The sequence below is a fragment of the Ranitomeya imitator genome, chromosome 1 (assembly GCF_032444005.1).
Source record: "Ranitomeya imitator isolate aRanImi1 chromosome 1, aRanImi1.pri, whole genome shotgun sequence".
Lineage (NCBI taxonomy): Eukaryota > Metazoa > Chordata > Amphibia > Anura > Dendrobatidae > Ranitomeya > Ranitomeya imitator.
This window is the reverse complement of record NC_091282.1, coordinates 553433905-553461495: the sequence shown is the minus strand read 5'-3', so window position 1 is coordinate 553461495 and position 27591 is coordinate 553433905. Positions and strand designations below refer to the sequence as shown.

Genomic DNA, 27591 nt, shown 5'->3' with positions numbered 1-27591 from the left:
TATCCATCAGTTTGTTTTTTCTTTTTTTTTCTTTTTAGTTCATCACTGTGAGCAGAGTTTAGGGTTTCCAGATGTTTTCGGCTAAGTCACCTTTTGTCATCATGTCACTTTTTCAACATATCGCAAAATTTGTTGCACATATACTCCAATCTCCTTCCTGTATTGATTTTGTGTCCACCTGAAACTTTTGTGCAATTTCTGCGACACTGCAGCAGAACATTCAACGTTTTGCTCTAAAACGTTTCAAAGCAGGCTAAAGACAGAAATAAAAAGCATTTTTAATTTTACGCAAAATTCATGAACAGAATACATCATTTTTATGAATATGGCGCAAAATACTGTCAACAAATTCCTCAAGACAAAAAAACTTGACTGAAAAAAAATCATAAATAATGAATCGGTTGCACTATCTATACACTATCCACAACAATGGTGGATGGTTTGAATGTCATAAAAGCACCCTAAGGGCAGTTCCACACGTCCAGATAATTCCGGTACCGGAAAAATCGGTACCAGAATTATCCGTGTTCGTGTGCCCGTGCGTTTCTGTGGCACATCAGTGTGGCACACGTGCGGCACACGTGTGCCGCCCGTGTGCCCACTGGGTACCACACGCACCGTGCAGGAGACAGCGCTAAAGTTTAGCGCTGTCCTCTGCATCTGGTGCTGAAGCCGCCATTGATATCTTCTCTGCAGCAGCGTTTGCTGTAGAGAAGATATGAATATTCCAGCCGCTGGCTGGCGCTGCTTCCTGTCCTGGCCGCACCTTCTACTGTATGAGCGGTCACGTGGGGCCACTCATTTACAGTAATGAATATGCGGCTCCACCCCTATGGCAGGTGGAGCCGCATATTCATGACTCTAATCGGCGGCCCCACGTGACCGCTTATACAGTAGAAGGTGCGGCCAGGACAGGAAGCAGCGCCAGCGAGGGAGTCGGGTGAGTATTTTAAGAACAGCGGGCGGGCGCACAGGGGGTGGGTGGGGACATGGATATTTATTTTAAACACGAGAAACAAAAAAAAAAGGAATATTCATATCTTCTTTACAGCAAACGCTGCTGCAGAGAAGATATCAATGGCGGCTCAGCACCAGTGGGGGGGACAGCGCTTACTGTAGCGCCGTCTCCTGCACGGCACACGGACTGCACACGGACAACGTCCGTGTGCGATACGTGTTTTACACGGACCTATTGACTTTAATGGGTCCGTGTAATCCGTGCGCTCCTACGAACACTGACATGTCTCCGTGTTTGGCACACGGAGACACGGTCCGCAAAAAATCAATGACATCTGCACAGATGCATTGATTTCAATGTGTCTACTTGTGTCAGTGGCTCCGGTACGTGAGGAAACTGTCACCTCACGTACCGGAGCCACTGAGGTGTGAAAGCAGCTTAAGTAAAGGAAAGATTACAGTAAAGATACAATATCAATATCTGCAGGGTTACGTGCATGCATGCTTACGTCAACCACAGTGCAGCAGGCACAACAGTCTAGACTAGACTAGATACAGACTAGAGCAGTGCATTGGGAAATGCGAGTGAGCTGGGTAGTTTTTTTTTTATTATTAGTACCTATAGGTGGCTGCTACGGTCATCATATTGTGTGGGGAACCATTAGGCTATGTGCACACATTCAGGATTTATTGCAGAAATTTCCTGAGAAAAACCTGAAATTTTCTGAAAGAAATCTGCATGCGTTTTTTGGTGCGTTTTTACTGCGTTTTTGGTGCGTTTTTTCCCGCACATGTCCCAATGCATTATATAGTGGGAAATCCACAAAAAAACCCGCAAAATTAATGAACATGCGCACAAAAATTGCGGAATTCATTCTAAATGATGGGATGCATAATGTATGCTGTTTTATTGCGTTTTTATAGCGAACAAACGCGAAAAAAAGTGAAAAATCAGCAACGTGTGCACACAGCCTTAGGCTATGTGCACACGTTCAGGATTTCTTGCAGAAATTTCCTGAGAAAAACCTGACATTTTCTGCAAGAAATCTGCATGCGTTTTTTGCGTGTTTTTGGTGTGTTTTTTTTGCGGATTTTTCCGGACATTTCCCAATGCATTATATAGTAGGAAATCCGCTAAAAATCCGCAAAATTAATGAACATGCTGCGTTTTTTACCGCGATGCGTTTTTTTCACGGAAAAAAAAAACGCATCATGTGCACAAAAATTGCAGAATTCATTCTAAATGACGGGATGCATAATGTATGCTTTTTTTGCAATTTTATAGCGTTTTTATAGCTATATAGGTGGACACCGCGTCTTGCTCCGGACTCAGCTCCCAGCCCATTTCACTTGCGGGAGCGCAACATTAGTCTGAACATTATCTTCTAAGTGACCCTTACCAGATTTATTCTGCACAGTGACCAAACTGCATCTGTTTACTCTTTCAGTACATAACTGAAGAAGGTCGATTAGACCGAAACGTTTTATTGGTACTACACAATAAAATACAAAGTTACACGCATTTAAGTTGAGTGCCAGGTTATTTTACTGTGTGGTGAGTTGTGAAGGTTTCATACCATGTAGGAGTCATCATACTGTTTGGGGGGACATCATATAGTAGATAAGGTCACTGAGGGCATCATACTGTATTGGGGGTAGTTGGGAGCATCATGATGTTGATGAGGAAATTTGGTGGTCATAAAACTGTGGCATGAAGGTCTCTGTAGGGGCCATAATATGTGTGTGGGAATTGTTTACATCCCTTCAATGATTGCCTAATTTATTTTTTAACTTAAAAGATCTCTCCATTGCTAAAAAACAAGTTTCCTTCTGTTGATGGTGCTCCTCCATTATTGCTCTGATCTTTCCTTCTTGTCTACTCTCTATAAATATTTGAAGGGATTATCATTTGAATAAGGGTCCTACTTCCCTAAAGAGAAAGGAGCAGTATGTGTTATGCTGAACCATTACCACTACTCCATTCACGGTCTCAGAGAGCAGTGATCAAAAATGTATCATACTGCTCCATTCGCACAGGACTTGGACCCTGTTCTTGGGATTAATGGGGTTCCAAGGTGATGGTATCTTACCAAACATACAGGTGCTTCTCGCAAAATTAGAATATCATCAAAAAGTTAATTTATTTCAGTTCTTCAATACAAAAAGTGAAACTCATATATTATATAGAGTTATTACAAACAGAGTTATCTATTTCAGTTGTTTATTTCAGAAAGGCCGTACTGGGGGCCCACGGCACGTAAAGGGAGGCCGCCATGACGGGGTTACGTGGGACCTGGGGAGCTGGAGCAGTTAGAAGGGATACGGTGGTAAGGGGTTAACTGGGAACTTGAGGGGTGGCTTTAGGGGCATTTTTTGAAAATAAGGGGTGGAACTAGGGGACTGTGGGGAGGGGGCACATAAAAAGGGGCACGCTCCTCACGCAGGCATCCATTTTAGGTGCCTGCGTGACAAGTGAGGAATCTCTGTCACACTTACCAGAATGGACGATTGAAGCGATCCTCCAGCGTCTCCGGACGGCAGCCAGCTCCCAGGGGACAGATTGGCTGAATGCATCCGTTAACTGCCTTCTCCAGGGGACATCGGGAGCACCATCGCAGGCACCGCAGGACGGGCGCCGGCCGCGGAGGACTAGGCCTCCGGCGCGCCTAAGCCCGGACATCATCCCCAGGGCCCGGCGCTGAAATAGGAGCCCCTCTGCGGACCCTCCGGTAAGCAGCGCTGTTCCCTCCACCTCACAGCGCGGCGCCGGGAGGAATCCTCCAGTGCGGCGGGGCCTACAACGGGGGGTGGATCCTTCCTCCCCTCCTTCAGTGTCCGGGCGACGTGGGGCGGCAGGAGCAGGAGCCGGTACGGCGGCCGCCAGCATGCCCGCTGGCGCCGCTCAGCGTGGGAGGCAGCGACAGCCGAGGAGACGGGGGTCAGGTGCGGTGGCCCCTCAGCGCCGAGGATTATGCGGGCGGCAGTCGGCTGGCCCTGGCATCAGCGTGCGGCCTTCTGCAGTGCACAGCTCTGGAGTCTTCAACGCAGCAGCGCCCTCTGCTGGTGGTGGCCTGGATATTGCAAGTTCTGCGCCCTCTGCTGGTGTTGGCCGGGATTTTCCTGCAGCTGCGCCCTCTGCTGGTGATGGCCGGGATTTTCCTGGATCTGCGCCCTCTGCTGGTGATGGCCGGAACTTTCCTGGATCTGCGTCCTCTGCTGGTGGTGGCGGAAATTTTCCGGATTCCGGCAGGCGACATTCCGTCACTTCGGTACGCAGTGCCGGGGACGTATCCGTGGCAAGGAGCCGCACATCTTCCATCGGGCGGCAGGATGCTGGCTCGGCCTTTTCCCTTTCCGCAGCACCAGGGCAGTCGACGGCATCACCGAGTCGCCAGGACACGGATACGGCCGCCAGGAGTTCGGCGGGCAACATCGCGGATCAAGCCGGTCGGGATGCAGGACACCTTCGGCTGGGAGCTGGATCTTCGGCTGCTGGGCTCACAGCACCCAGGCAGCTAGGTGAGAACATTTTCCCTATCTTTAATTTGCCAGGCATAGTTTCCCCTGAAGCTAGGAATAGTGACATTACTTCGGGAGTTGCTAGCGGGGGTATGGGTTTAATCCTTAGAGGTTTAGGGGAGCTAGCGGGCTTGTGGGGGTCCGGTCTTAGCAGGGGGTCTTTGCCGTCAGCTGCTTGGTTGGGAAATACGGGGTCGTTTGAGGGGTCTAGACAGTTGTCTGAAGTTACGGGTACATCCAGCAGTGCGGGTCCTGCGGCAGACACGGGGAGCTCATCAAGGGAGAAGGACGGAACAGCACCAGGGCCTGGGTCAGGAATTGATGCACCAGGTGAGGGAGCTTTGCAGGATAAGGAAAAGGAGGATGTACCGCAACTAGACGATGCGGCTAGGGGGGAGGTCTATGTCTGCTTCGAGGGCCCGTTAGGGGCACATTTAAAACAAGAGGTTAGGGAAAAAATCTGGAAAGGGGAGTACATAGAAATATTTTCTCTTTTACCCCTAGAGAGATTTAATTTGGATAGACCTAGAAGGGAGGACTCTAAAAAAGAAGATGAGGAGAAACGGAGATATAGGCTGATTCCCAGATCATTTTCAAATTGGCTGCAAGCTTTCGCTATTATGGCTAGCGTAATCGGGGAGAAGGCCCCGGAAAATTGCTCGGCATTATTTTGTTACTTAGATGCCATAGGGGAGGCTTACAGGACCTATGGGGGACAGGGTTGGTTACGCTATGACGAACAGTTTCGTCAGCGTAAGGCTTTTAGGCCAAGTATCAGGTGGGATCACAAGGACATAGCGTTGTGGATGAGAGTTATGGTCCCGTCCCGTTTAGGTCAGACTAGCCAGCCTTTTCACGGGGGCGCCGGGAGTTCAGGGCAGTCAGGACACTCGGCGGCTTTGCAGAAGGGACTGTGTTTCGCCTTCAATGATGGCATATGCAGATTCGGGAGCAAGTGTAAATATAGGCACGAGTGTTCAACCTGCGGGGGGGTGCATAGCGCTTCAAAATGTTTCAGGGGTAACAGGCAAAAAGTTGGAGATTCAGCTGACAAAAGGGGTGACTCCGGTGCAGTGGGTCGTGATGGAGGCCTTTCTAAGTAGATACCCTGATAGGTCAGCTGCAGTTTTATTGCGCGACGGTTTTAAGGAGGGTTTCAAAATCCCTTATGTTGAGCAGGATGTTAGTTTAAAAAGAAAAAATTTGAAATCGGCGTTACAATTCCCGGAGGTCGTGTCGGAGAAGTTGAATAAGGAAGTTGCTCTGGGAAGAATGGCAGGCCCGTTTGTCGCCCCTCCGATTGCAAATCTGAGGGTGTCACCTCTTGGCGTGGTCCCTAAGAAAGAATCTAATAAATTTAGGTTAATCCATCACCTGTCATTTCCGAAGGGATCTTCGGTTAATGATGGTATTGATCCCGAGTTGAGTTCGGTGTCGTACTTATCATTCGATTCAGCGATGGAGTGGGTTAGAGCATGTGGAAAGGGGGCTAAGCTGGCTAAGACCGACATCGAAGCGGCCTTTCGTTTGTTGCCAGTTCATCCTGACAGTTTGCATTTATTGGGTTGTTTTTGGGATGGCGGCTTCTTTGTTGATCGTTGTCTTCCCATGGGTTGCTCGATTTCATGTGCTTACTTTGAGGCCTTCAGCACGTTCCTAGAATGGGTGGTGAAAGATGTGTCTGGGATACGCTCATGTTCGCACTATCTGGATGACTTTCTGTTTATAGGGCCAGCGGAATCAGCAGATTGTTCGATTTTGTTGCATACAATGGAGAGTGTGACAAAAAACTTCGGGGTGCCTTTGGCGGAGGACAAAACAGTTGGTCCGGTGACAGTGTTGAGCTTCCTAGGCATTGAAATCGACACGGTAGCAATGGAATGTAGGCTACCTGCAGACAAGGTTACCGCGTTGCGCCAAGATGTGGTTAATACGATTGGTTTGAAGAAGATAAATTTGCGCAGTTTGCAATCGTTGTTAGGGAAACTGAACTTTGCATGTAGGATCATGCCGATGGGTCGAGCATTCTGCCGCCGCCTATCCTTGGCAACAGTAGGGGTAAAGTCCCCTTTGCATTTCATCAGGATAAAGAAAGAGTTTCGGGACGATTTGAAGATGTGGGCGGATTTTCTGGACGAGTACAATGGCAGATCTCTGTGGATTCAGCCGATGGCAGATGCTACCTCCTTGGGCATTTTGGTGCATGTCGTTGAAATGAGTGGCTTTGGTCTTTTCTTTCATGGTAGCTGGTCAGCAGCGGCTTGGCCGGAAGAATGGAAGGAGGAGGGGTTAACAAACAACCGGCTACTGTTGCATTTGTTCCCCAGGGTAGTTGCGTTGGCCCTGTGGGGTGACAAATGGAGGAATTTGAAGATTTCTTTTCATTGTGAGCATGTTGGAACGGTGACGGCGGTAAACTCGTTGTCAGCGGCTACGCCTGCAGTAGTGAAGGTCTTGCAGCACTTGGTTTTACTGGGTCTTAAGTTTAACTTATGGATTGTATCTGAAGTTAGCTTGTCAGCGCCTGATCCAATAGTTGTTGCTCTTTCTCAATTTCAGTGGCAGCTTTTCCGGGATTTGGCACCACAGGCGGAGAGCGCGGGCCGGGATTGTCCAGTGGAGTTGTGGAACCTGCCGCGAGGGCCGTAACAGAGTTATTTACCAAATCGCTCGCGGATTCATCTTGGTCTCATTATAATCAGGCTTGGAGCTTGTGGGAATCCTGGATGTCAAGTATGGACCAGGATATGGAGGAGGAGTATGGTTTGTTGTTGTTCTTAGGTCATCATTGGGAGGCAGGTTGGTCTGTGACACGTTTGAATAAGTTTCTGGCGGGGCTAGCCTTCAACCTTAAATGGAGGGGGGGTAAGGATATAACGAAATCCTTCTTGGTTCGGCAAGTTGTTCGGGGTTGGAAGAAAGGCTGGAAGGCTTCGGACGGTCGCCGACCCGTATCTTATGAGGTGCTCTCAGCCATTGAGCGGAAGTTGCAAGAGGTGTGTTTTTCCGAATGGGAAGTGGTTCTGTTCCGTGCAGCCTTTTCTTTGGCCTTCTTTGGGGCATTTCGGTTAGGTGAGTTGGTTAGCCCGTCCGTTAGTAAAAAAGGTATTTTGTTAAGAGAAAACGTGGATGTCGAAGGGAATAAGGTGGTAGTGTTTATTAAGGCTTCCAAAACGGACGTGTATGGGAAAGGGTGCAAAGTGGTGTTGTTCAATGTTGAAGGATCCCCGGTGTGCCCGGTGGCATCCGTGAAGAAGTACATGGCAAAGGGCGGGGTGTTAGACGAGCCATTCTTGGTGCACGAAAATGGGTCTTTCTTGTCCCGTTTTCAGTTTATTTCTGTTTTTAGGAAATGTTTGGCGGCAGCGGGCTTACCTGCAACACAATATAGTGGTCACTCCTTCAGGATCGGGGCAGCGACTGAGGCCGCTAGGTGGGGCCTTGGTGAGGATGTGGTTCGGAGAATTGGGAGGTGGGAATCTTCAAGATTCCAGTCGTATGTTCGCCCAAACCTATTGTGAGTTGGAAGCTGTGTTAAGTTAATTGTTTGTTGCCTTTCTTTCTGTGTTGCAGGGCCTGATCCGATGCTCGTCTGGATCATGGGGCATTCGTATGTTGTATGGGCTGCGTTGCGTGCTGCGGTTCGTCCGGACGGTCGTCAGTTGGGTCTTTCTCGAGAGACAGTGACTTTACGATGGATCGGTAAAAGGGGGATGGTGTGGAAGGAATGGTTACCTGAATTTCATCGTTTTGTTAGACTGGATAGAGTGCCGGAGATCGTGGTGATACATTTAGGGGGGAATGATTTGGCTAAACGGTCTTGTAGGGAGCTGATTAAGGATATCAAATTCGATATCCTGAGGTTCTGGGTCATGTTTCCAAAAGTGTTGTTGGTGTGGTCCGACATCATTCCCCGTAAAAGATGGAGAGGTGCTAGATCACACGAGGGGGTGAACAGGGCCCGGATTAAAATAAACAGGGCCATATCTCGGTTTATGGTGAGGAATGGCGCGTTGGCCGTGAGACATGTGGACTTGGAATCGGGTCAAGGAGCTTACTGGAGAGCTGATGGCGTGCACCTGAACGCGGTGGGTAATGATATGTGGTGTTTGGCTATCCGTAGTGGCATTGAATTAAGCTTGAAGGTGTGGAGGGACATGAATGGCTAAGGTGTCAGGCCATTCGTGTTCGTGGCGGGGGTGGAGGTCCTCGAAGTCGGTGGAAATGGTAAATCGTGGTTCAATGGGGTGGGGATCTTGAGAGGTCCTGGACACCCCATGAGAGAATTTAACAAGGCGCGGTACGGTTATTCCGCGTGAGGTGGATTTATGGACCCCTCGCATGGGGGTGGGTTCGGTGGACCAGGATTGGTTGTTATCTATCCCTGAGCTGGTGCTTTACGGCTGGGGGTAAGACTCATCCTGGGCTGAACATTGTGGAGTTTTTGGGATACTGAGTTTTTTATAACTTCGGGGCTTCGAGGACCGCCCCTCCTATTCTGGGTTGTCATAAAAGTTCTGTTATCTTTTATTTAATAAAATGGCTGCTGTGGCCAATTAAATCCAACATATGTCTCCGTCTGCTGTTTTGAGTACGTTAGAAGTTTATTCTTTAGATTGTTAAGAGATCTGTTTAAGGGGGTTGGGGTAATTTTTTCCAGGTCACGGAACTCACGTATACCCTATGTCAAGAAAGGCCGTACTGGGGGCCCACGGCACGTAAAGGGAGGCCGCCATGACGGGGTTACGTGGGACCTGGGGAGCTGGAGCAGTTAGAAGGGATACGGTGGTAAGGGGTTAACTGGGAACTTGAGGGGTGGCTTTAGGGGCATTTTTTGAAAATAAGGGGTGGAACTAGGGGACTGTGGGGAGGGGGCACATAAAAAGGGGCACGCTCCTCACGCAGGCATCCATTTTAGGTGCCTGCGTGACAAGTGAGGAATCTCCCGCCCACTCTCCCTTTTTTGGTTAGGGTAATGGGGGGGGTGAAGTCGGCATATGTGGGCTTTTGGAGTATTGTTTTAAGAGGCGTCTAAATGTATTTATTTTGTTATGTGAATGCTGTCAGGGTATTGTCACGGCAGTTGGCGGGGGTGGAGGTCCTCGAAGTCGGTGGAAATGGTAAATCGTGGTTCAATGGGGTGGGGATCTTGAGAGGTCCTGGACACCCCATGAGAGAATTTAACAAGGCGCGGTACGGTTATTCCGCGTGAGGTGGATTTATGGACCCCTGGCATGGGGGTGGGTTCGGTGGACCAGGATTGGTTGTTATCTATCCCTGAGCTGGTGCTTTACGGCTGGGGGTAAGACTCATCCTGGGCTGAACATTGTGGAGTTTTTGGGATACTGAGTTTTTTATAACTTTGGGGCTTCGAGGACCGCCCCTCCTATTCTGGGTTGTCATAAAAGTTCTGTTATCTTTTATTTAATAAAATGGCTGCTGTGGCCAATTAAATCCAACATATGTCTCCGTCTGCTGTTTTGAGTACGTTAGAAGTTTATTCTTTAGATTGTTAAGAGATCTGTTTAAGGGGGTTGGGGTAATTTTTTCCAGGTCACGGAACTCACGTATACCCTATGTCATGTTAATGTTGAAGTATATGGCTCACAGCCAATGAAAACTCAAAAGTCATTATCTCAGTAAATTAGAATAATTAACAAAAAACACTTGCAAAGTCTTCCTAAAGGTACCTTCACACTGAACGATATCGCTAGCGATCCGTGACGTTGCAGCGTCCTGGCTAGCGATATCGTTCAGTTTGACAGGCAGCAGCGATCAGGATCCTGCTGTGATGTCGTTGGTCGCTGCAGAAAGTCCAGAACTTTATTTCGTCGCTGGACTCCCTGCAGACATCGCTGAATCGGCGTGTGTGACTGGTAAACGTCACCGCTCTGCTTTCCAGCCGCTATGCTCACAGTCAGTGCAGGAAAGCACAGCGCCGGGGACAGACAGCGGAATGTTAAGTATCTAGTGTTTGTTTTTTTTTACTTTTACGATGGTAACCAGGGTAAACATCATCCACAATCATGAGGAAGACTGCTAACTTGACAGATGTCCAGAAGGCAGTCATTGACACACTCCACAAGGTGGGGAAGCCACAAGAGGTCATTGCTAAAGAAGCTGGCTGTTCACAGAGTGCTGTATCCAAGTATATTAATGGAAAGTTAAGTGGAAGGAAAAAGTGTGATAGATAAAGGTGCACAAGCAAACGGGATAACCGCAGCCTTGAAAGGATTGTTAAGAAGACGCCATTCAAAAATTTGGGGGAGATTCACAAGGAGTGGACTATGTCTGGAGTCATTGCTTCAAGAGCCACCACACACAGACATATCCAGGACATGTGCTACAAGTATCACATTCCTTGTGTCAAGCCACTCATGACCAATAGACAACGCCAGAAGTGTCTTACCTGGGCCAAGGAGAAAAAGAACTGGACTGTTGCTCAGTGGTCCAAGGTGTTGTGTTCAGATGAAAGTAAATTTTGCATTTCATTTAGAAATCAAGATCACAGAGTCTGGAGGAAGAGTGGAGAGGCCACAATCCAAGCTGCTTGAGGTCTAGGGTGAAGTTTCCACAATCAGTGATGGTTTGGGGAGCCATGTCATCTGCTGGTGTAGGTCCATTGTGTTTTAGCAAGACCAAAGTCAGTGCAGCCAATTACTAGGAGATTTTAGAGCAGTTCATGCTACCTCTGCTGACAAGCTTTTTGGAAATGGAAATTTCATTCTCCTGTAGGACTTGGCAGCTTTCCACACTGCCAAAAGTACCAATACCTGGTTTAAAAACAACAGTATGACTGTGCTTGATTGGCCAGCAAATTCGTCTGACCTTATCCTCATACAGAATCTATGAGGTATTGTCAAGAGGAATATGAGAGACACCAGACCCAACAATGCAGACAAGCTGAAGGCTGCTATCAAAGCAACCTGGGCTTCCATAACACCTCAGCAGTGCCACAGGCTGATCCCTTCATGCCACGCTGCATTGATGCAGTAATTGATGCAAAAAGAGCCCCAACTAAATATTGAGTGCATTTACTGAACATTTCAGTAGGCCAACATTTCGGATTTTAAAATCATTTTTCAAGCTAGTGTTATAAATTATCCTAATTTACTGAGATAATGGCTTTTGACTTTTTATTGGCTGTAAGCCATAATCATCAACATTAACAGAAATAAACACATGAAATAGATCACTCTGTAATGACTCTATGTAATATATGTGTTTCACTTTTTTATGGAAGAACTGAAATAAATTACTGTAACTTTTTGATTATATTCTAATTTTGTGAGAAGCACCTGTACTTCTATCACCAGTGGACAGGTGATGAATGTTTTACATGAAGTAAGCTCTATAACTATGTATGGAAGTAAATGTTTGTTGGTCAAGAATACAGTCAGAAAACCAATCATTTGTCCATCGGTCAGCCAGGTAAAAATCACAAACAATCATGACCGAAAGTGTTGGCACCCTGGAAATTGTTCCAGAAAATGAAATATTTCTCCCAGAAAATTATTGCAGTTTCAAGTGTGCTAACACTTTCGGCCGTGCCTGTATTTGAGGTCATGTGCAGCAATATCATTCCATATGTTAAGTCTTCTGTGGAAAGATAAACTTTTATGCACACTTTCAGGATAGTTAATAGAAGCTGCTGCAATTGTTTTATTGATTCTGGAATAAGTTTTCTTTATTTCTCTGTGCCCGTCTGTTCCAAAGTTATGCCTCCTGTTAATAAAGCAATAATGAAAATTTTCCCTTAAGCCAACTGGGCGTATGCAACAGAACCTCTCTTTGAGTGCGGCCGTGTTTTGATTGGCCACCATCAGAGGAGAAAAAGCAGAAGTTTTTTGGTATACGCCTAGTTGGTTAAAGTGAAAATTTGCTTGTCTGTTAATTGGATTCATAAATTGGGAACGGGAACAGATGGACACAAAAAAAAAACCTGTTCCAGAATCAGTGGAGCAGCAGCACTTGAATTGAAAGGTCCTCTTTACATATAAACAGGTAACTAAGTTACCCGAATAGGAGCCATGTCCTGCAGTGACTGCTCTGGCTTAATACAGGGGATCCAGAGAGGAGGACCACCCAAAAAAATGTCTGTATAGGGTTATCTAGGTGAGACAACACCTTTCATTTACTACCTGAGCTGACTTACTATGGTAAATACAAGGTTTTTACTTGTCTTGCTCTTGTATTCAAACTATTTTGCCGGATGTATTTGTACGGTAGAAACAGAAGCTTAGCATTGTAGAGTTACACCACCCTCAGACCGATCAATGGGCTACCACTGTGTGACACTTGGTTGCTATAGAAACCCTAAGGGATGCTAAAGTTGCTATGGGTGACAGTTCTGCAGCTGCAACCATTTGGTTCTCCTCTGTTAAAGCCTTTCTCCACCCCTGTGATTTTGGTTGGAGGTGAAAGCCTTGTTATGCTTCTGTGCATAAAGTAGTAAGGGGGCAGGAATTCACATTGGTCTGCGCGAGGACAAGGAAGAACAGTCATGCCAGGGTTTTACCAGACTGAATAAAGGACAATGACATTACAAATACTTGGCCATGTTTTCTAATGAGTCAGGATGTTGTTCTGAATTTAGATGTGTAATATCTGTACATCACTCTCTGCTGTAATACACCGGAGGTAATAGGGCACATACATGATCTAAAATTTACCTGACAAGTCGACACATGGATGGCACGTGTAAGGACGGAATGGCGATACAAGCTTCGTGAAAATTTAGTGTATTCTTGCAATCCGTGCACATCCGACAAAACTAAATGAGATTGCAAAATGGATCCACTACATTATATACAGTGGGGCAAAAAAGTATTTAGTCAGTCAGCAATAGTGCAAGTTCCACGACTTAAAAAGATGAGAGGCGCCTGTAATTTACATCATAGGTAGACCTCAACTATGGGAGACAAACTGAGAAAAAAAATCCAGAAAATCACATTGTCTGTTTTTTTATCAATTTTTTTTGCATATTATGGTGGAAAATAAGTATTTGGTCAGAAACAAACAATCAAGATTTCTGGCTCTCATAGACCTGTAACTTCTTCTTTAAGAGTCTCCTCTTTCCTCCACTCATTACCTGTAGTAATGGCACCTGTTTAAACTTGTCATCAGTATAAAAAGACACCTGTGCACACCCTCAAACAGTCTGACTCCAAACTCCACTATGGTGAAGACCAAAGAGCTGTCAAAGGACACCAAAAACAAAATTGTAGCCCTGCACCAGGCTGGGAAGACTGAATCTGCAATAGCCAACCAGCTTGGAGTGAAGAAATCAACAGTGGGAGCAATAATTAGAAAATGGAAGACATTCAAGACCACTGATAATCTCCCTCGATCTGGGGCTCCACGCAAAATCCCACCCCGTGGGGTCAGAATGATCATAAGAACGGTGAGCAAAAATCCCAGAACCACGCGGGGGGACCTAGTGAATGAACTGCAGAGAGCTTGGACCAATGTAACAAGGCCTACCATAAGTAACACACTACGCCACCATGGACTCAGATCCTGCAGTGCCAGACGTGTCCCACTGCTTAAGCCAGTACATGTCCGGGCCCGTCTGAAGTTTGCTAGAGAGCATTTGGATGATCCAGAGGAGTTTTGGGAGAATGTCTTATGGTCTGATGAAACCAAACTGGAACTGTTTGGTAGAAACACAACTTGTCGTGTTTGGAGGAAAAAGAATACTGAGTTGCATCCATCAAACACCATACCTACTGTAAAGCATGGTGGTGGAAACATCATGCTTTGGGGCTGTTTCTCTGCAAAGGGGCCAGGACGACTGATCCGGGTACATGAAAGAATGAATGGGGCCATGTATCATGAGATTTTGAGTGCAAACCTCCTTCCATCAGCAAGGGCATTGAAGATGAAACGTGGCTGGGTCTTTCAACATGACAATGATCCAAAGCACACCACCAGGGCAACGAAGGACTGGCTTCGTAAGAAGCATTTCAAGGTCCTGGAGTGGCCTAGCCAGTCTCCAGATCTCAACCCTATAGAAAACCTTTGGAGGGAGTTGAAAGTCCGTGTTGTCAAGCGAAAAGCCAAAAACATCACTGCTCTAGAGGAGATCTGCATGGAGGAATGGGCCAACATACCAACAACAGTGTGTGGCAACCTTGTGAAGACTTACAGAAAACGTTTGACCTCTGTCATTGCCAACAAAGGATATATTACAAAGTATTGAGATGAAATTTTGTTTCTGACCAAATACTTATTTTCCACCATAATATGCAAATAAAATGTTAAAAAAACAGACAATGTGATTTTCTGGATTTTTTTTTCTCAGTTTGTCTCCCATAGTTGAGGTCTACCTATGATGTAAATTACAGACGCCTCTCATCTTTTTAAGTGGTGGAACTTGCACTATTGCTGACTGACTAAATACTTTTTTGCCCCACTGTATATATACTAGCTATTGAACTCGTTCTAGGCCTGGGTGGCAAGCATCGTTATTGGTAGATTTCTCTCTCTCTCTTCGATCTCTCCTCATCCTCTCTCTTTCGACCCTCTCTCTCCTCACTCTTTCCTCACCCTGTCTCTCTCCTCACTCTCCTGTTCTCTCCTCATCCTCTCTCTTTCCTCACTCTCTCTTCTCTCTCTCTTCTCACCCCCTCTCTCCTCACGCTCTCTCTCCTCACTCCCTTTTCTCTCTATACTCACCCTCTCTCCTCTCTCTCTCCTTATCCTCTGTCTCTCCTCACCCTCTTCTCTCTCCTCATCCTCTCTCTCCTCACCCTCTCTCTTCAGCCTCTCACTCTCTCTCCTCACCCTCTTCCTCTCTTCTCATCTTCTCTCTGTCTCCTCGCCCTCTCTCCTCACCTCTCTTTCTCTCTCTCTTCACCTTCTCTCTCTCCTCACACTTTCTCTCTATCCTCACCATCTCTTTGTTCTCTCTATCCTCATCTTCTCTCTACTCTCTCTTCTCACCCTCTCTCTCATCTCTCTCTTACTCACCCTCCTTCTCTCCTCACCCCTTATGTCTCTCTCCTCACACCTGTCTCTCTATCTCTTTCCTCACCCTCTCTCTCTCCTCACCACCAGTGAAGCTGTTCCAACCGATGTCGTGGAGACAGTGACGCCGTTGTGCAAAAATCTGCAGTCACTCTATGTGCCAAATCGTTCCAGCATGATTTCCATTTGCATACATGTGGTCACGTGCCCAATAGTCTCATCTGGCTTCTCTCTATTCATGTCAATTTTAGAGAAGCTGGGTGAGACTAGCAGTCACATGACCAACAACTAGCACAAGAAATCTTGAGTGTGGACAACATACTTTCACGATTCAGGAGTCAGCTTTTTTCTCAGGTCTGGACAACCCCTTAGGCTATGTGCTCACGTTGCGGATTCGTGTGCGCATTTTTCAGCACCATTTTTTGAAAAATCCGCAGGTAAAACGCACTTCATTTTACCTGCAGATGAACCGCAGATTTCTGTTTTTCTGTGTGGATTTCAACTGCGTTTTTACACCTGCGGATTCCTATTGAGGAGCAGGTGTAAAAAGCTGCGGAATCCGCACAAAGAATTGACATGCAGCGTTTCCGCGCGTTTTTTTTCTGCAGCTTTGGCACAGCAGATTTGGTTTTCCATAGGTTTACATGGTACCGTACAACGCATGGAAAACTGCTGCGATTTCGCAGCGGCCAATCCACTGTGGATCCGCAGCCAAATCCGCAACGTGTGCACATACCCTTAAAGAGGAACTATCACCAAATGAAATTTTCTAGTAGTAATTAATTTCCGTTTATTTAGATGTGTTTGTTTTAGATCCATACTGGCTGCTTTGAAAGTCAGTATCTATCCAAAAACCATTTTTATATCACCTTGTTTCTTTCAAACAAGCATCTTGGGTTGGCACAGCTTCCCAGGGTTCTCTCTTCTCTGCGCGTCCTTCTAATGCGCATGCACTCTTCTCCTGTCACTCGCCCAATACTGCTCTCTATTCTAGACAGTAGTAGTTGTTGCCTGCTGAGGGGCCATAGTTGTGCTTTCCTAATACAGGTGTCACTGATGGTTTGCATGCTTGTCATTCTTCTAAGCGCTGCTCTGTATGGTCTAACACTGAGATTGTGCTAGTAACAGTAGAGAGCTCACTTTAGACTCTTGAGTGTACATATGAGTGGATCGCTTTGTGCAATCTCAGTCCACGGTCCAGGCTCTCTAGCTGTAGGCAAGAGATACACAGATATCCTGAGCTTCCAGATTCCCCAGGATGGCGTTTGATTCGCCGGCCCGGCATGACCTCATCTATACGGTGCATAGGTGATGTTTCGACATCCCGGCTAATCATAAGGCGAGCCTTGGATCCTGGAGGGTAAAGTGATTTGGGCAGCTCCTGTCCACAGCCAGAGAGCACTGACCAGAACCGTGGACTGAGCTTGCATAAATGAACTGCTCATCTCTAATTGACAGATATGCAAAGTGAAGAGCAGCAGAGCATCAGTGACACTTGTATCAACAAAGTAAAACTATAGCCCCTAGCGTATGGAACAACTCGCCTTCATTTATCCATTTTCGGCCCTAAATAGTATGATCCTACTTGTTATCGGGAGACCACGTTCTTTAGGGCATGCAGTCATCCACAGTAAAATGCAGCAAAGTGTCAGTGGCACCTGCACCAGTTCCGGCAGTGAGACGTGCAAGGTCATGTAGCACTGCCAGGTCATGTAGCCACAAGTATATGATATGCATACTTCCATCCTCATTCAGACTAGACTTGCTGCCTCACTCAATTTAATTGTATTGAGAGAGGCCGCACATGTCTAGTGGTCATATGGCATCGGAGAATACTGACAGTGAGCGCTATGCACAATATGAGGATTCACAAGTCTGCAGTCAAATACAGTGGTTTCAGACTTTTGTGTCAAACTTGGACAACCCCTTTAATAAAGTAAAACTATGACCCTCACGGAAGTGCGACATTTCTCATTCATTCCCTTGCACTCAACATGATCTCTGACCACAGCAGCTTGGGATATCTCGGTGCATAGGAGCGAGAGACGAAGGTCAACGTTGGGGAGTGATGTATTACCGCTGGGTATGCTGGGAAATCATTTAAAGCTAGTGAGTGGGGGGTCTGCACCAAAACCCAGAGTTTTGGCAGGAAAATATCTGACTAGGGCTACTTTCACACTAGCGTCGTATGACGCACGTCGCAATGCGTCGTTTTGCAGAAAAAACACATCCTGCAAAGTTGTCTGCAGGATGCGTTTTTTCTCCATAGGCTTGTATTAGCGATGCATTGCGACGCATTGCCACACGTCGCAAACGTCGTGCGATGGTTGCGTTGTGTTGTGGCGGACCGTCGGCACCAAAAAACGTTGCATGTAACATTTTTTGGTGCGTTGTGTCCGCCATTTCCGACCACGCATGCGCGTCCGGAACTCCGCCCCCTCCTCCCCGGAGCTCACAAAGGGGCAGCGGATGCGTTGTAAAACTGCATCCGCTGCCCCCATTGTGCTGCGCTTTCACAGCATGCGTCGGTACGTCGCCACGACGCATTGCGTCGTGCGTCGTACAACGCTAGTGTGAAAGTAGCCTAAGATTTGCTCGGTTTTGCGTCCATTATATGCAGATTTTTTTTCAATTTTTTCCCAGTGTTTTTCACGCATACATTTGAATAAGTGAAAAGTGCTGAAAGAATTGACATGGCATTGACATGCTGCGCCTTGGCAAAAATACAGCAGGACTCAAAATACTGTGAAACACTCCATATTTTACACACCAAAAAAAATTGCAGCAAAAGCGCCACGTGTGAACATACTCTAAGGAATCCTGATGCGGTCAAGCAGAATATAACAGGTGTGCTACCAGGTCTGTAGGAGATGGCGCCGACGTATGGACAAAGTCCTGGTAACTTTGTATTAGAAGTGATGAAAGTTTAGCCATCCTAGCGCCATGATGTGGGCAATTCCATGAGTTCTATCCTATAATGATCTAGGTGGCATTTCATTCAGAGGTATTGTAGGTTGTGCCAATAAGACTGTTCTGAAATCTACTATTCGGGCATACATAAGAGAAGCAAACACACAGTTCCTTATTATACCAGTGTGACTGAGGAGAATGGCAGCTTAAAACACCCTGTTGGCACATGTGCCCACTGCTCCTGTTCTCACACATGGCTCAATGTCCACAGCTCCTATAACCACACTTACTTGGAAGATCCATGTAGTCGTTGCCATGCGCAGACCAGTCCATGCCAGGGCACATACAATTACACACAGCAGCTCCATCCAGGTGAAATTGGCATGAGCTTGTAATATGTCCCACGATGATGCCAAGCCACAGTCTCTGCATTCCTTCAGGGCTCCAATGAATTGCCTACCACTCTGCATGAGAATGTCCGCATAACCCAGAGAAGATGGCATCTCCACATGTTGGATTTTATGTCCTGGCTCCATGACTGGCATAAGAATTTAGGATGATATTATGAAATGCCCGTTCCTTTTAGGATTAACACATGAATTGCCGTAAAGACAAGCAAGTCCATGAAGACCTACCCTTGCATGAAGGATAGAAGGGTGGAACTGACATCAGCTGGCTTGGGCAGTAATGGGTGCCCCTCCCCGGCCTTACCCTCTGCACATCTGGAAGATTCTGGCTATATGTGATAAAGGGGGGCCAGGCAGATCCGATGATGCATATGGAAGGTGGGGAGCTCCGCTTCTTGCTGGAGCTGGTGGAGGAGGGGGCAGCTGGTGCAGTGAATCTCCCTCTCCCTGATTGGCAGGATCCAGTGCAGCAGGGCAGGATCTAGCGGGGAGGATCCACTGCAAGTAATGGCAGCGGGTGGGCACCGGCGCGGGAGAGGATGGCGCAGGAGATCCGCACAGCTGCCAGTGCCAGCCTAGCTATGTATATATTCACAGCACGTTTGAATGGAGGGAGGGGAGAAGAGGGACTGATTATCGGGCGGCCAATCACCGGCGCCCAAGTGATGTCAGATCCTCCTCAGTATCGCTTCAGTCATGAGTGGGCATGAGATGTGTGTGCCCGTGCCCTCCACTCTACCAGAGCATGGTGGGCATGGTCCACACCTGCAGATAGAGTCTGCCAGACTGCTTTCATTTACCCCTTCAGTACCAGAGTGTATTATCCTTGGATTCACACATGACCTGGAATTAATGCAGAGTTTGAATGTGAAGAATGGCCAGTAAGAAAGGGAAAAGTGTACGAAAGATTCCACTCGCCTTCTCCGAATCCACTCAGGACTTTGGTTTCCAAACAACACTTGAGAAAGCGACGCGGCGTGGCTTATCCGCAGTCGTGAATATTGAGGCGAAAAGCATCTCGATTTCAGAGAACCGCAAGCGAAATGCCGCCGCGCCACAAATGCACCTTGCAAATAGAGCCGGGCCCTGCACAGCTATTTTACAGGGTTTTCTTGTAAAAACACATTATTTTTGAGCCCTGTGACGTTGCAGACCTAAAATCTGTCCCACAGTTATATGCATATGTATATAGTGTGAATGAGGTTGGGTAAAATGTACTGGGCTTGTAATACACTGGATTTTCCATCACCATATCTGAAAAATCCACAGCGTGTACTTCACATGTGGACCTGCACATAGGCCCATTTATCATGGCTGACGGCGGCTATGAAACGACACGCAAGCCTATCAGGGATCATTCAGCCCCTTCCCGCCCAAGGCAATTTTTCGTTCTTACCTTTTCGTTTTTTTCCTTCTATTTTTCCAAAAGCCATAACTTTTTTAATTTCCCATCAACATAGCCATATGAGGGCTTGTTTTTTTATTGTTTTGCAGAACAAGTTGTAGTTTTTAATGCCACCATTCATCTTACCATATAACGTACTGAATAATAGGAACAAAATTCCAAATTATTATTATTATAATTTATATAGCACCATTAATTCCATGGTGCTGTACATGAGAAAGGGGTTACATACAGGGTTATAGATATCGTTTACAGTAAGCAGGTTTACAGTGACAGACTGGTACAGAGGGGAGAGGACCCTGTCCTTGCAGACTTACATTCTATGGGAAAGTGGGGAAGAGACAGAAGGTCGGGGGTGCAGCAGCTACGGGTGGTAGTGAGGTGGTGGAATGGTTATTGCAGGCTGTAGGCTTTCTTGAAGAGATGGGTTTTCAGGTTCCATCTGAAGGAGCCGAGGGTGGTGGATAGTCGGACGTGTTGAGGTATGTAACTACCAAATAGTATGAGATGGTAAAAAAATAGGCAAGTCTACCACCGCTTTTGGTTTTTACATAATTTATTCTATGCTAAAAATGACCTAAAAACATGATTTTTCATTTCAGTACAATTACAGTGATATCAAGCTTGCATTTTTTTTTATTTTAATGAAAAAAAAATTCTGAATTATGTTAAAAAACAACTGGGGGTTTGTGTTGCCATTTTTCAAGACCCAGAATATTTTACTGTTCTGCGAGGACTTGTTTTTTTGCAAGTTGAGCAGACACTTTTATTGATATTTGAATTGGTACATTCAACAGTTTGACCGCTTTTTATTGCATTTTTTAGGGAAGTGTAAAGACCAAAAAAACACAATTCTGGCAGTTTAATTTTCTCCTTGCTACGTTACTTACAAATTAGGTTAATTATTTATTTATTTTGATAGATTGGACTTGAACAGACACAATGATACAAAAATATTTTTTATTATTATTTATTTTTTAATGGGGGAAAAAAGGTGTGGTTATAATTTTTATTTTTTTAAACTTTTATTATTTTTTACTTTATTTTTTTTTTGTCTCCTAGACATGAACCTGCAATTAACCCATTGCTTATACAATCCATGTTGATTATTTTTCAAAACATAGCATGTTATACCATTATTTCTTGTGTCTCCTGTAAGACATGAAAAAATGGCAAATAACATGCCTACCATAAATGTAAGTAAAAATGTAAATAAAAAAACACCTTAGGGGTAAGAAAATTTATGGAGTTTTTTCAAGCAAAAAAAAGCTGAAAAAAATTGTTTGTAAAGAGGCCTAAGGGTAAATTTACAAAGTCTTTTAACTGTGACATTCCTAAGAACTAACTGTTCAGCGTATTCCAGTATACTACTTGTAATCTGAATGTACAGTATGAAAAGGAGGCAGTGTGGGGGATAGCGGAGGAGAGGGCTCAGCAGGAAAATGGGTGCAGAATGATGCAAGGCAGCGTGGGGTGGGGATAGTGTGGAGATCATAGCTTATTAGCACGTAAGGTATGGTGGATATAATTTATTATCGAGATTTCAGTTTCTAAAGAGGTGTGGAGCTGCAACTCACTTGGGGCAGGATGAGGTATTACAAGTCCAGCTGGTTTATTTCAATCCACAGAAACAGCTCCACAAGCAAAGGAAATAAATGGCCTTTCAGTGCAAGTGCAGCACCCCAGAGACCTGGTCGTTGCAGTAATGTCGCTCTGCCGCTAAGGAGGGTGATGTTATCTCTGATTGCACTAAATGAGTTCACCTGACCAGGTATCACAAGCACACATTACACTTCACACTCCAACCACTAGGGGGAGCAAAAGGCACTATGTATTAGGCCACTCCTCACACTGGTAAAACTAGGGGTCGGATAGGAAGTTAGAACAGAACGCAGCCTGGGAGAGCTCCAGGGAGGACCTGTCAGGGGTGGGTTCCTGACAGGGGCCTAGCAGAATGAACAGAAAGCAACGGGACCGCGCCTGCACTACCTTGCGGCGGTACCCAAAGGAAGGACAAGAAGAGAAGGATATTGTGGACAGTGAGAAACGAGATTAGAGCACAAAGGAGAGCCAGTAGGAGTCGTGCCCCGAGAACGGCAACATCCTACTGAGGCGCGTAGCCGGTGACCGGAACACCGAGGAAGTAACTGACTTTATGCCTTACTTCAAATACCGCAGGACAGTTAATTATAGGTTGGCTGTCTACCATACATCACCTAAGCAGACATAGGGGGCAAGCGTGGAGAGGGGCATCTCTAGGGTCCCAGAATAGCTCCGAGCCTTCCCGTCAAATGGGTACGTCCTATCCAGATAAACTTGGGGGACAGAGAGAGAGAGAGAACGAGAAAGAACGAGAACAGAAGTTGTGAGGACTATCCCGAATGCTCCGCAGGGAAGGACTACAACACACAGGCGCTAGTGGTAGGCACTGATTTCCACCTGCAAAGGGAACTCTGGATGTGCCTTCGGACCGGCCGCACTCAGCCAGCCCTGTTAACAGTGCTCTGGATTGCGGATCCCGAAGTCTTAAGTAAAAGGTAAAAAGACTGCAACCCTGTGTCCTCGTTATTACCTGCGCCTCACATCATCGCCACCTACCCTACCGGGAAGCCCTGGGGACATACTTCGCCTGTGGGAAGGTATACCATCTAGCTGCCATTAAATCACCCCAGTGGACCCCAAGCAGCGTCGGTCGACCTGACCGAATACCACAGGTGGCGTCACGAAACCTTAGCCGACTTTATTCATCATCTTTCATTGGACGCCACTTAGCAGGGTCACGGACCGGGTCCAGCCACCGTGACAATCCCAGAACTGATACAGAGAGGACCGGTACCGAGTAACCCGCGGCCCTGCGTCTGGGGGCGCTCCAACTTGGCGTCACGAACAAGATCCTACTTAAGCCTGAAGAAACAGGTCATGTGTGCCTTGGAACTGTGTTGGAATTGTGCTTGAACTGTGATTTATTGCCAAGACTGTGCATTGCTGATTGCCGCAATGATTCCCGCCAAAACTGCCGCCATTGTAGCGCCACGAGGAGCGCAGAGGAAGAAGAAGAAGGGCATGGAGCTGTGGGCGTGAACGAGCTGAAGAGCGCGAAGAGTAATGGCCGCCCAGTCTAAGTACTTTTGCATTTTGGAGACGTGTCCATCAGCAGCTGAGACCCGCCTCCTGCTTCTCTATGGAGGGCGGGAGCTGTGGAGACGGAGCTGCCCCCGATAGAGGGCGTGGGACGAATATGAAGAAGACGGGGAGACTGACATGGCGACCCCCAGGCGTCCACGTGGGAATACACCGACCCGGCCTGATCCTTCACCGGAGGGCGAAAACTCCAGTCCACCGCAGGACGGGCCCGACGATCAGCCCCAGGAAGGCGGGTTAGACATGATCAGGGTTCGATGGCTGGTCGCCCGCTGGAGGGAAACTCGGAGGGAGGCACAGTCTGCCTCGCTGACGACTCCGATCTCCCCGCCCGAACCATGGGTCGGCCGGGGTGGTTTCAGACCCAATGCAAGTACCACAACCGAACGGGCCCCCGGGATTCGTCTGTCCCCCTTAGTCCACCCGCTGCTTGCTGCGGCAGCAGAGGGCCCGGCTGCATCGCTACCCAATCGTGAACTGAGGGGCCCGGATCTTAGGGTCCTCACCTGGGAGGAGTACCGACGGCACTGATTGGTGGAATGGAAGGAGGAGACCAAGCCCAGGACCGTGGTCGACTTGCGAGAGGAGCCTAAGCCGCAGTGGGGTGTCGTGGTCCACTTCAATCCCCAGGAGGGGAGGGGAGTCATTCAGGAGATTGGGATGTCGCTAACGGTGCGTGTCACTCGAGACGAAGTGGAACGCTGCTACGGGCAAGCCGACGCCGACCGCGACTTACGACCCAGGAATGCGGTGACATACACTCGATGGAGGAGAGAAGCTGGCTGGTGGGCCCACGGTGTCCAAAAATGCGCGGCCCTCCTGGCTGCAGCTCCGGGTCAGGAGGCCGAACCCGTCGCGGAAGAAAAGACTGCGACCTCCGCTGCGGAACCTCAGATCACTCCAGCTGGGCGGGTGACCTCGAGTTTCACCCGTCCTCGGCTGACAAGGGTGGTGTGCGAGGTAAGGCCGTTACTGTCGCAGCACTAAACCTCGAAAACCTGACATATGTATATAGTTGAGTAACTGTTTCCTGCTCTATTGCTGCCTAAACCCGTTCTAGGGTTAATCCTTCGTTTACCCGGGATCCCTATTGTTTTACATTTTTATTTTATTTTTGCACAAGTTATCATTGTTTTAAAAGACTGCCGAATCATGGACGGTGAATGATTCACAAACTGTGTTGTATATAGTTCGCACCTTCTTAAAAGTGCTCTCTACTGGTTTTACAAGGAAAGAAAACTTTGCGAAGAGACGCTCCTGATGACGACGCGGAGGTTTCTTGTGTCTTGCAGTTCCTTAAGTGACTTGATGAATGTTTGAACTACCTCAGAGAAGACTGATTCGCCCTCTTAAAGGGAATGTTATTTCGTTGCCTTTTGATAATGATGCCTTAGATAGTAAGATAGTGGTAACATTTGTATAGTAGATGCCATGTAGCTAGAAGAGCTAGAAAGTGAACCCGTAGGGGTTAGTGAGTCTGAGAACCATAGAGAGATGGTTGCTGGGGACCAAGAAGAAGAGAGGCAGTAGGCCTGTACGAATAGCCAGGCGGTCCTTCATCTGTGTGAAGTCAGAAGAAGTAAAGAAAAGTTAGATTTGTACAGTAATGTTTTATAGTAAGCCTTAAGTGGGTTCAGCTTATACGCCCTTAAAGGAGAAGTTAAATTATTGTTCAAAGATTTGCACTTAGTAGAATACCCGGTTGGGTAATAGGAATATTTATAGTCAGTAGAATAGAATGTTATTTAAAATATTTAAACCTGTTTCCGTTTTTAACGTTCAAGTGACATCACCTCCCATAAAGGGAAGCATTGTAATATTTATATTGTTCAAAGCATTTAAAAATTTTATATGTCCTTTTCTAATAACTATTGTTGTTCTTCTTTTCCCAGTCCAGGAGTACTGGATTTAACCGGGGGGGAGTGCAGCGCCCCAGAGACCTGGTCGTTGCAGTAATGTCACTCTGCCGCTAAAGAGGGTGATGTTATGTCTGATTGCACTAAAGGAGTTCACCTGACCAGGTATCACAAGCACACATTACACTTCACACTCCGGCCTCTAGGGGGAGCAAAAGGCACTATGTATTAGGCCACTCTTCACACTGGTAAAACTATGGGTCAGATAGGAAGTTAGAACAGAACGCAACCTGGGGAGAGTCCAAGGAGGACCTGTCAGGGGTGGGTTCCTGACAGGGGCCTAGCAGAACGAACAGAAAGCAACGGGACCGCGCCTGCACTACCTTGCGGCGGTACCCTAAGGAAGGTCAAGAAGAGAAGGATATTGTGGACAGTGAGAAACGAGATTAGAGCACAAAGGAGAGCCAGTAGGAATTGTGCCCCGAGAACGGCAACATCCTACTGAGGCGCGTAGCCGGTGACCGGAACACCGAGGAAGTAACTGACTTTATGCCTTACTTCAAATACCGCAGGACAGTTAATTATAGGTTGGCTGTCTACCATACATCACCTAAGCAGACATAGGGGCAAGCGTGGAGAGGGGCATCTCTAGGGTCCCAGAATAGCTCCGAGCCTTCCCGTCAAACGGGTGCGTCCTATCCAGATAAACTTGGGGGACAGAGAGAGAGAGAGAACGAGAAAGAACGAGAACAGAAGTTGTGAGCACTATCCCAAATGCTCCGCAGGGAAGGACTACAACACACAGGCGCTAGTGGTAGGCACTGATTTCCACCTGCAAAGGGAACTCTGGATGTGCCTTCGGACCGGCCGCACTCAGCCAGCCCTGTTAACAGTGCTCTGGATTGCGGATCCGAAGTCTTCAGTAAAAGGTAAAGAGACTGCAACCCTGTGTCCTCGTTATTACCTGCGCCTCACATCATCGCCACCTACCCTACCGGGAAGCCCTGGGGACATACTTCGCCTGTGGGAAGGTATACCATGTAGCTGCCATTACATCACCCCAGTGGACCCCAAGCAGCGTCGGTCAACCTGACTGAATACCACAGGTGGCATCACGAAACCTTAGCCGACTTTATTCATCATCTTTCATTGGACGCCCCTTAGCAGGGTCACGGACCGGGTCCAGCCACCGTGACAACCCCAGAACTGAGACAGAGAGGACCGGTACCGAGTAACCTGCGGCCCTGCGTCTGGGGGCGCTCCACAAGCAAAACAAAGTAAACAGTTCCAATGACAGCACTTTAGTGACAGTCTTGTTCCAGTGTTCCAGCTTAGTCTGGAGGGCTTCTTATCTCCACATACAGACCATGTGTGAGGCAAACAGGTCTCATTTTACAACTTGAACCACAGCCTGGGATAGGGTGTGTGGGCAGCCAAACCCGCCCTACTCTCTGGCTGGCTGTAAACCTGGCCCAGATGCCCTACCAAGCCTCTTAGTACTATTTGTACTAGAGCATTACTCCAGGTTTACATCACAGATGATGGCCACATTTGTGATACATACCTCTAATTGAATATGTATCCGGCAGCAACCTTACATACCCCCTGCCTAAAGCCATAGGGCTTGACACCTTCTACCACTAGACACGGGATTCTCAAGAGAGCATCGGCATTACCATGTAACTTCCTGGCTCTATGTTCCAAATGGAAGCGGATATCCTGCAGGGATAGAAAGCAGCAGGTAACTCTAGCGTTTTCCCCTTTTTCCTCCGTTATCCACTTGAGTGGGGCAAGGTCTGACACCAATGTAAATTTTAGCCCTAAAAGATAGAATCGCAATGTGTCCACGGCCCACTCTATGGCCAAGCATTCCTTTTCTAAGCTGTCTTCTCCTTGGCTTCTTGTGACATAGGAATATACCAATATACCTTCGTTAGATCCAAGGTGGTTATGTACCTTGCAGATCCAAGTCCTTTGATCAACTTATCAACACGCGGCATCGAACTTGGAGACTTCGTTCAGCTTCTGATAATCATTACAGAATCTTCATTCACCATCTGGTTTTGGAACAAGGACAACTGGGCTAGACAACCCGCTCTTGGATTCCTCAATGACTCTGAGATTCAGCATATGTTTTGCTTCTTTAGAAATCGGCTCTCGCCAGGCCTCAAGAATTCAATAAGGCTTCAAGTTCACCCACACATTAGGTTCCATGAGAACCTCATGTTCTATAACCTTTGCAATCCCAGAAAATCTGAGAACAGGTAACGTTTCTGCTGCAGCAATTCCTGACACTGTTGTTTTTGGACCTTCAACAGTATTTCCTCGACTGTTACACCATGAATATCCACTTCTGGCTTGACCAGTAAACATGGAGTTTCAACGGACTACCTGTCTTGCCATAGCTTGATAAGATAGATGTTGTAGA

The 27591-nt window shown here is 47.1% G+C and overlaps 1 protein-coding gene across 4 annotated transcripts in view; it reads right to left on the bottom strand.

The window, feature by feature from the left end:
* The window catches only part of CERS1 (ceramide synthase 1), a 120052-nt gene extending 100691 nt beyond the window's left edge, over window positions 1-19361 (bottom strand). For 3 of the 4 annotated variants that reach the window (XM_069767724.1, XM_069767722.1, XM_069767721.1), the window contains exon 1: window positions 18645-19361. In XM_069767724.1, coding sequence (XP_069623825.1) covers window positions 18645-18899 — 255 coding nt within the window. In that variant the 5' untranslated portion in view covers window positions 18900-19361. The remainder of the gene's footprint in view (window positions 1-18644) is intronic. The other variant, XM_069767723.1, reaches the window with a different exon arrangement.
* Window positions 19362-27591: the final 8230 nt, after the last annotated feature.